Below are 9838 nucleotides of genomic sequence, written 5' to 3'. Positions count from 1 at the left end.
GAGGCTGAGGCAGGAGAATGGCGTAAACCCGGGAGGCGGAGCTTGCAGTGAGCTGAGATCCGGCCACTGCACTCCAGCCTGGGCAACAGAGCGAGACTCCGTCTCAAAAAAAAAAAAAAAAAAAAAAAAAAAAAGCCCTCCACTCCAGAGAAGCCGGCCTGGCTTCACCTTCCCACCCCTACTCTCCCTGGCCGTGACACGGGACAAGGGGCTTCAACTGGTGGAGCCTCAGTTTCCCTGTCTGTAAGGGTGGCAATGGCATGGCATCCCCTGTCAGAGTGATGGGGATTTTTTGTTTTTTTTTTTGAGGAGTCTCGCTCTGTCGCCCAGGCTGGAGTGCAGTGGCGCGATCTCGGCTCACAGAAACCTCCCCCTCCTGGGTTTAAGTGATTCTCCTGCCTCAGCCTCCCGAGTAGCTGGGATTACAGGCACCTGCCACCACGCCCAGCTAATTTTTGTATTTTTAGTAGAGATGGGGTTTCACCATGTTGGTCAGGCTGGTCTTGAACTCCTGACCTCAGGTGATCCACCCACCTCAGCTTCCTAAAGTGCTGGGATTACAGGTGTGAGCCACGGCGCCTAGCCGTGATGCGGATTTTGTATGTTCTGGAGGTTGACGCAGATCATTTGCCTGTGGTAACACAGGCAAATTCCTCAACCTTCCTGTGTGTTGCAACAAGTCCCTGGTTTGTTGTTGAGACTGAGTCTCGCTCTGTTGCCCAGGCTGGAGTACAGTGGTGTGATCTTGGCTCACTGTGACCTCCACCTCCTGGGTTCAAGTAATTCTCCTGCTTCAGCTTCCTGAGTAGCTGGGATTACAGGCACGTGCCACCACACCTGGTTAATTTTTGTATTTTTACTAGAGACAGGGTTTCGCCATGTTGACCAGGCTGGTCTGGAACTCCTGACCTCAGGTGATCCACCCACCTTGGCCTCCCAAAGTGCTGGGATTCCAGGTGTGAGCCACCGCACCCAGCCAGGCCCCTGATTTTGAGGAAAGAGACCACTCAGGGCAGAATTCTCCCCTCATCACTCACTCAGCACATGGTCACCAGCTGCCCTGGGCCCAGCACCACCGAGAATGGAAACCCAGTGACACAGGGTCCCTCTACTCCCGGGCACCCAGGTGAACTCCGGCCTCACACAAGGACACACAGGAAATGTAAGTGTATTTCAACTGTTTTATTTGCTTTCTCTGGTGTCAAATTTGGGGTCTCCTAGAGCCCAGCCCCAGGCAGAGTCCGGCATATCCTTCTCCGCCTGGGAGGTCCGGGACACAGGAGTTTCAGAAAAGGCACTGGCAAAAGTTCTAGGGGGATCAGGGAGAAGCCACGCTGAGCCTGGAGGGACCGGGCCCTCCTTTGGGGACAGAAAACACAGTCACCTTTGGAAGGGAAGGGTTTTCTCCTAGAGAGAAATTTAAGACAAGATAAAAACCTGAGATGTTAGAGGAGCCCCCAGAAACAAGCTGGTGCTCCTCTGGGCAGGCAGAGTGTGAACTCGGCTTCCAAAGGCTCAGGGGAAGCTTACCTGGCCCTCAGCCAGGCTCAGATGCCACAGGCCTTGGCAGACAGAAAGCCTAACTCAAATCCCTATGTGGGATCTCCTTGAGACAAAGTGTCAGGACACAAAAGCCCTCAGGCCCCAGACTCCACCTCTGTGAATGGCTTGGGCCAGACGCTGGTCTGGATCATCAGGAGCCACGGCCACCACCCAGTGACCAATTCCTGTCCCCTTTTTGTGTGTTCTGTGAGCGCTGGAGAGGCAGGCACTTCTGTGGGTAACTTCGGGGAGCCATGGCGGGGAGAAAGAGGAGGAGGAGAAAGGGAATTTGGGGGAGGCGGAGCAGTTTGGGGTGGGACTGGGTCCCTCAAGGCCTGGGAGTTCCCCGCCACTCAGCTTGTGACAACTGTCCTGGAAACCAGGGGACAGATTCTCAGCAGGTATGTTCAGCATCCACCCAGGAATTAGCTTTCCAGCTGGGCAGCACCTGCCCCTCCAGCCATTCTGCCAAGGGTCTAAGTAGAACCCCAGCCCTCGGCCTATCTCCTCACTGCAAAACCGGGGACACTTTCCCTCCCAGCCAGCAGCCCTGGGCCCTTATGAGGCACTTGTGCCCAGGGAAGGGAAATTTAATCTGGATTATAGAAACAAAGGCCTCTCCTGCCCCCTTAAGTTAGGATGCTGAGGACGGGTGGCCGCATGGGGCAACCTGGCAGAGACCTGCTTCCTCGATCATCATCAGCATCCCACACTGGCCGCAGGATCACACGGCTCCCAGAGGCCTCAGGATAGAGGCCGAGGCCATGGAGAATAGGGCTTTGTCCGGCTCTCTCCAAAAGGGACGTCTAGGTTCAGATGCCACAAGAGGCGGAGAGGTCAAAGGCCAACAGTCTAGACAGTGGCAGCCCAAAGGGGGCCGGCTGTGCGGGGCAGATTTTCATGAGCCATCCCCTCCACCCAGTCACTTCCCCAGGGCACGGGAGCGCAGATGTAAACATACCAGCGGGTCTCGCTTCCTGGAAGAAACTTCCAAGACTAAAAGGCATCTTGAATCTACTTCTCCAGCTCTTCCATCTGCCCCAGAGTGGATACTTTCTGTTCTAGATGTTTCTATGCCAGCAATGAGCAGAAGAGCGGAGCAGGAAATTCCATTTTGTTTTTTGTTTTGTTTTGTTTTGTTTTGTTTTGTTTTGGAGATGGAGTCTTGCTATGTCGCCCAGTCTGGAATGCAGTGGCGCGATCTCGGCCCACTGCAACCTCCACCTCCCGGGTTCAAGCAATTCTCCTGCCTCAGCCTCCCGAGTAGCTGGGATTACAGGTGCGCACCTGACTAATTTTTGTATTTTTAGTACAGACCGGGTTTTGCTATGTTGGCCAGGCTGGTCCCAAACTCCTGGCCTCAAGCAATCAGCCTGCCTTGGCCTCCCAACGTACTGGGATAACAGGCGTAAGCCACCGTGCCTGGCCCCCTTTTTTTCCTCAATTTTGAGACAGGGTCTTTCTCTGTTGCCCAGGCTGGGGTACGGTGGTGTAATCATGGCTTACTGCAGCCTCCACCTCCCGGGCTCAGATAAGCCTCCCAACTCAGCCTTCCAAGTAGCTGGGACTACAGGTGCTTGTTACCACACCTGGCTAATTTTTTTTTTTTTTTTAATTTATGTAAAGATGGGGTCTTGCCATGCTGCCCAGGACTGGTCTTGAACTCCTGGGCTCAAGCAATCCTCCCACCTCAGCCTCCCAAAGCACTGGGATCATAGACATGAACCATCTACAGGATTCCCCTCCTTGCCCAGAAACTACTGCCATCTGGGACATTTCCTCCACACATCTGGCTCTGATGGAGAAGCTGTGAACTCGGCCCCCACCCCCTGTCCCTGCCCAGCCCTGCCTCTCCAAGTAGCCTCAGGCTTGTTCCAGCCCTTGATTGGAGCAGGTAGGCTAGGTGGCCCCAAGCTCAGCCCACTCACCTTGAATTCCTGCTTCTTCCTTTCTTTCCTTTCCACTCCATCTTATTTCTTTTTTGAGCTACATCCCTACACACATGCCACTGACCTTTGTGGTGGGGAGGGGGTGCTAGGGGCCGAATAAAGGAATAAAGTGCACAGACTTGGGCATCTTAAAAGAGATGCCATCATCAAGCTGGTCAGGGCACCAGGTGCCCCGATCGCTGTCCCTGTACCCCTGTTCCCTGCCTCAGCACCCTCCATGAGGACTCATCAGGGAAGCCCCCCAATCACATCTCACCTTTCTCCCCCAGCCTTCCCACCACACCCCTCAGCCTGTCTTTCCACCATTGACACTTGCCACTCCTATTCCTCTTCCCAACACCTGCCAAGTCCCACCCACTTTGCAGACCCTTCCTGTGCCACCTGTAACCCCTACCCCAGGCTCTGAAAATGAGGCAAGAGGGAATGGGACTTGGTCTTTACCTTCTTGCATGAGGGAATTTTTTTTTTTTTTTTTTTTTTTTGGAGACAGGGTCTTGCTCTGTTGCCCAGGCTGGACTATAGTGGTGTGATCATGGCTCACTGGGGCTTCAACCTCCCAGGCACAGGTGATCCTCCTGCCTCAGCCTCCTGAGTATCTGGGACCACAGGCATGCACCACCACATCTGGCTAATTTTTGTATGTTTTGGTAGATGTGGGGGCTCTTGCTATGTTGCCCAGGCTGGTCTTGAACTCCTGGGCTCAAGAGATTCTCCTGCCTCAACCTCCCAAAGTGCTAGGATTACAGGTGTGAGTCACCAAACCTAGCCCACATGAGGCTATTCTAAGCTGAGACCCAACAAAGGTGGAAAAACACACCATACAATGCATAGATGAGTTCCACCAAAAGAAAAATATTTGTAAAAAACTCGGCCAGGCGTGATAGCTCACACCTGTAATCCCAGCACTTTGGGAGGCGAAGGCAGGCGGATCACCTGAGGTCAGGATTTCAAGACCAGCCTGGCCAACATGGCGAGGCTGCATCTCTACGAAAAATACAAAAATTAGCCAGGCGTGGTGGTGTGTACCTGTAATCCCAGCTACTCGGGAGGCTGAGGCAGGAGACTTTTGTAAACCCAGGAGGCGGAGGTTGCAGTGAGCTGAGATCACACCATTGCACTCTAGCCCGGGGGACAGTGTGAGAATCTGTCTCAAAAAATAAGAACAAAAAATAACAATGAGAAAATGTAAATGAGCCAAATGTTGTGCATTATGAGGAAGGATGGGATACTGGCTTGACTCGGTGAGGAAATGTGAACACAAATGTTCCTGCAAGAACACAAAGATGACACACACACACTCGACAATCAGCAGACAATAGGTTATATCTCTAAGGAGCTATGTCACACGGTGCTTTAAACACAGAGGTGAAATGAAGACAAAAGAAAGATGGAGCCTGGGGCAGGTGCTTAGCTCAGTTCAGGCCTGGCACACCCTCTTCCCCATTTTGCCCGTCTTAGCTGGATCTGTTTTCTCCTCAGAGGCCCACAGATGAGACCTTCGAGGAACAGGGCAAGATGAAGTCTGAAGTTGTTTCCACAAGACCTCTGGGTGATCCCTGAGTCTTCAGTTGTTCCCCACATTCAAAAGAGGCCACAGTTTCCCTTCACAGAAGCTGGGGGGACAGATGCAGTGCTGCCTCCCACACTCCAGATTTCTCAGGACACAGAGAGCTACCAGGGGTGTGGAGGGGGCATTTCGAGCAAAAAGAAGGCTGGAGTGGAGGGAACAATAGTGTCCCTACTCATTTCCACCTGCCAGTCACAGTCCACACCCACTGCCAGGCACCTACTGCAAGTCACCTACCAGCATCCACCTTCCCCTCCAGAGAAAGCCCAAGGCTTGGAAAACGTGTTTTACAGAAACCCATCAACCTAGTTCCCAAATGATCTAGAAACCCAACAGAGGTAGGAACCACTGCCAGCATTGGAACTGGAGACAAGGAAGGTGAACGCTGAAGAAAACAAAACTCTCAGTTGTTTTAAAAAAGAACTGGGCTGGGATCAGTGGCTCATAAGTGGATAATAAGTGCCTGTTATCCCAGCACTTTGGGAGACCGAGAAGGGAGGATCGCTTTGAGTCCAGGAGTTCGAGACCAGCCTGGGCAACATGGCAAAACTCTGTCTGTACAAAAAATTTAAAAATTAGCCAGGCGTGGTGGTACATGCCTGTAGTTCCAGCTACTCAGGAGGCTGAGATGGGAGGATCACTTGAGCCCAGGAGGTGGAGGCTGCAGTGATCCATGATCACACTACTGTACTCCAGCCTGGTCAACAGAACAAGACCCTGTCTCTCTCTCTCTCTGTCTCTCTCTCTCTCACACACACACACACACACAACCCTAGATGTTGGGAAACCAACAAGATCAGATTCCAACTGTGTCACACGCAGGGAAACAGTATAGCCACATTCCCCCAGGCCAAAATAGAAACTGATTTCCAGAACGTGCATTTCACTCAATTGGTTTCACTGTAGGGGTCGTCCTCTCTCCCTGATGGGTATCAAGATCTGGCTGAACTTACATCATCTGAGGAACGTTACATCATTTCATCCCTGTCTAGAGTTCAAGGTTACCAGGAAGTGAGATAAAATTTGACTCCTGACTCCTGGGCGAGTATCCAAAACCAATCTACATAAAACCCCTTGGCCGCCCGGAATTCCTCCTGCTCAGACATGCCGGGACATGCAAGGCTCTGCCAACTCCAGCCCTCAGGCCTCCGTTTTGAGACCCCCCCCCCCACCACCCTGCTAAGGGAACAACAAACTCGTTCCGGCACCAAAACCTTGAAGCTCCAGGCCAGAAGTAGGGGGGTGGGTTTCCGCTGCTGTGGAGTTTACATATTAAAAAAGAAAAGTCAAAAGCAGACAAAATCCGCCTTCCCACAGATGGCCCTGGTCTCCATGGCGACAGCTCATAGCTCGGTGTTGAAAGGACCACGACCCCCCTGGCCACATCTGGGGCAGCAGTCCCACCCCGTCGCCTGGCCACCGACCCCATGCCTTAAGCAAGGGGACCTCATTTTTGGCCCTAAAACCAAGACATGCCATCTTAAGTCCAGTTGTTTTTTTGAGACAGAATCTCGCTCTGTCACCCAGGCTGGAGTGCAGCCGTGCAATCGCAGCTCACTGCAACCTCTGCCTCCCGGGTTCAAGCGATTCTCCAGCCTCAGCCTCCCAAGTAGCTAGGACTACAGGCATGCATCACCACGCCCAGCTAATGTTTATATTTTTAGTAGAGACAGGGTTTCACCATGTTGGCCAGGCTGGTCTCGAACTCCTGATCTCAAGTGATCCACCCACCCTGGCCTCCCAAAGTGCTGGGATTACAGCCATGAGCCACTGCGCCCAGCCAAGACATGGCATCTTAAGTCCAATTTTCAGGGCAGGAGGCAAAAGTGGCCTCACCCCGGCATGGGGGGAAAAAAGACACTTTCGTTGTTGGCTAAAAAGCCTGCATTTTAACCAAAGGGAATATAAATTACTCTGCGCACAAACTAGCACTATTGGTTTAAAAAAAAAAAAAAAAAGAGAGAGAGAGAGAGAGAAGAAGAAAGAAAGAAAAAATTATGCCATATCCCAGGGTAGCCCCAGAAAGGGCCAGGCTGTTGAGCACAGGTCAAGGTCGAGGACTCAGTGAGAGGCTTTTAAATTTGGTAAAAGCCAGTCTTGGATATAAAGTGAATTCTGAAATTCCTTCACCAACAGACAGGAAAGCAGGTGAACACGTGGCTCCAGCTGTGGTATCGCAGCTCATGGACCCACCAGACCAAGATTCTCCTGGGCATCTGGACCCCTCAGGCTGGCCTCCCTGGTCACGGCAGCTGTGTCCCCAGATGCAGGGAGGAAAACGGGAGCAAAGAAAATTTTCAGCCACTTCCCTCAAATCAACCGGAGCTTTTGTAGAGAAGGAGGAAGAGGAGATGGGCAGATCAGAATCTCTCTTCCAGATCGGATCCCCAAGTTGAAGAGCTTGTCTTTTCCTGGCCACACCCCAGAGGGTGGATGTCCCCTCGTGGGGTCCCCAGCAGGATGAGGTCTTAGGAGACCTGAGCGTTCCTCAGTGTTTGTGGCAATAGTTGATTTTGCCCTCTGACTGCTCCAGGAGGTCCAGCATCTCCTCAATGATGGCTCTCAGTGCCCTGCCCAGCTGGTCTGCGTTGTACGGCTTCCCCAGTGGGGGCACATGGACGAAGGCTGATCGACCGTGACTCTGGTACAGAGAGGTGTAGTACGTAAAGTCGCAGAGATATCTAAGCCGCAGGGTGTGGCGGGTAAGAGAGAGACCAAAACGGGGTCAGAGGGGCAATCCGCAGACCAAGGTGACAGCACTCATCCAAACTCGAGGGAAGACCCCAGCCTCACCAGCCACCCACAAGATGGAATAACGCTCTCCTCCCTCCCCAGGTTGGCAAAGATGAAAAAAATCACCAGGGGTGGTGGTGCGTGCCTATAGTCCCAGCTACTCAGGAGGTGAAGGCGGGAGGACTGGTTGAGCCCAGGAGGTCGAGGCTGCAGTGAGCCCTGATTGCACCACTGCACTCAGCCTGGGCAAGAGAGTGAGACCCTGTCTCTTTAAAAAAAACAAAAAACAAAAACAAAAAACTTGATAATTCCCAGTGCTGTGGCACATGTGGGGAAATGGGCAGAGTGAGCTGTTGCTGGTGGGAATGAACGCTGGTTATCCCCGTGTGGAAGGCAATTTGGCAGGCTAGTAAAATTATAATCACCCAGGCTTTACAACCTGGTATTTCCATTTTTTGTTTGTTTATTGAGACAGGGTCTCACTCTGTCACCCAGTCTGGAGTGCAGTGGTGCAATCACAGCTCCCTGTAGCCTCAAACTCCTGGCCTCCAGCGATCCTCCTACCTCAGCCTCCTGAGTAGCTGCCAGTACAGGTGTGCACCATCACCACCGGCTATATTTTCTGTTTTGTTTTTCTGAGACAGAGTCTGGCTCTGCTGCCCAGGCTGCAATGCAGTGGCACAATCTCAGCTCAATGCAACTTCTGCTTCCTCAGCTCAAGCGATTCTCCTGCTTCAGCCTCCCGAGTAGCTGGGATTACAGGCGTGGACCACACCACATCTGGCTAATTTTTGTATTTTTAGTAGAGACAGGGTTTCACCATGCTGGGCAGGCTGGTCTGGAACTCCTGACCTTGAGTGATTCACCTGCCTCGGCCTCTCAAAGTGCTGGGATTACAGGCATGGGTGACCACCACAGGGGGTGGCTTAGTAAACTCTGGTTTATCCACACCATGGAATCCTATGAAACCAATTACAAGGAATGCGGTACAGCCAGAAAAAAATGGAGAACTCGCCAGATGCATGTTTTGGTTTTTTCTTTTTTTTGAGACAGAGTTTTGCTCTGTCACCCAGGCTGGAGTGCAGTGGTGCAATCTCGGCTCACTGCAAGCTCCGCCTCCCAGGTTCACGCCATTTTCCTGCCTCAGCCTCCCCAGTAGCTGGGACTACAGGTGCCCGCCACCACGCCCAGCCAATTTTTTGTATTTTTTTTTTTAAGTAGAGACGGGGTTTCACCGTGTTGGCCAGGATAGTCTGGATCTCCTGACCTTGTGATCTGCCCGCCTCGGCCTCCCAAAGTGCTGGGATTACAGGCCTGAGCGACCGCGCCCGGCCAACCAGATGCATGTTGAATGTTCACAAATGAAAGCTGAGGAAGATAATTGTCAGTAAAGTGTGACTTTTGCCGTGTGACTCCATCCACATAAAAGCAAAGCAAAACAAGACAAAATCGTAAAGCAGCAGGCCAAGTGATGTATATATGTACAGAAACATGTCAGTCAGTAGAAGCTTCATGGTTTCAGTGTCTGACTTATCAGAGGGACCACTATGGAAAAAGAGAGGGAATGAGAATTTTTCCCAATTAGACATATGAGGATACATTCTAGAGTTACCTGTAATTAAAAAGTAATTTTATAAAGAGACTGATGGAAGCTGGGTATGGTGGCTCACACCTGTCGTCCCAGCACTTTGGGAGGCTGAGGTGGGAGGATCCCTTGAATCCAGGAGTTTGAGACCAGCCTGGGCAACATTGCAACACCCTGTCTCTATCAAAAATACAAAAAAATTGGGCTGGGCAGCCAGGCGCGGTGGCTTACGCCTATAATCCCAGCACTTTGGGAGACTAAGGCAGGTGGATCACCTGAGGTCAGGAGTTCAAGACCAGCCTGGCCAACATGGTGAAACGTCTCAACTAAAAATACAAAAATTTTCTGGGCATGGTGGCAGGCACCTGCAGTCCCAGCTACTTGGGAGGCTGAAGCAGGAGAATCACTTGAACCTGGGAGGCAGAGGTTGCAGTGAGCTAAGATTGTGCCATAAAACTCTGT

At 52.0% G+C, this 9838-nt stretch overlaps 1 protein-coding gene across 7 annotated transcripts in view; it reads right to left on the bottom strand.

Annotated features, from left to right (window-relative positions):
- Positions 1-1168: 1168 nt before the first annotated feature.
- The window catches only part of PGPEP1 (pyroglutamyl-peptidase I), a 28135-nt gene continuing 19465 nt past the window's right edge, over positions 1169-9838 (bottom strand). For 3 of the 7 annotated variants that reach the window (XM_025368943.1, XM_025368948.1, XM_025368949.1), the window contains one exon: positions 5784-7739. In XM_025368943.1, the coding sequence (XP_025224728.1) occupies positions 7547-7739 (193 nt within the window). In that variant the 3' untranslated portion in view covers positions 5784-7546. Of the gene's footprint in view, positions 1408-5783; positions 7740-9838 lie in introns of those variants that run through there. The other 4 variants (XM_025368944.1, XM_025368950.1, XM_025368946.1 and 1 more) reach the window with 3 other exon arrangements.

Source organism: Theropithecus gelada, chromosome 19 (genome assembly GCF_003255815.1).
Source record: "Theropithecus gelada isolate Dixy chromosome 19, Tgel_1.0, whole genome shotgun sequence".
In the NCBI taxonomy this organism is placed as follows: Eukaryota; Metazoa; Chordata; class Mammalia; order Primates; family Cercopithecidae; genus Theropithecus; species Theropithecus gelada.
The sequence above is the reverse complement of the archived record's forward strand: the minus strand, read 5'-3'. Positions and strand labels throughout refer to the sequence as shown.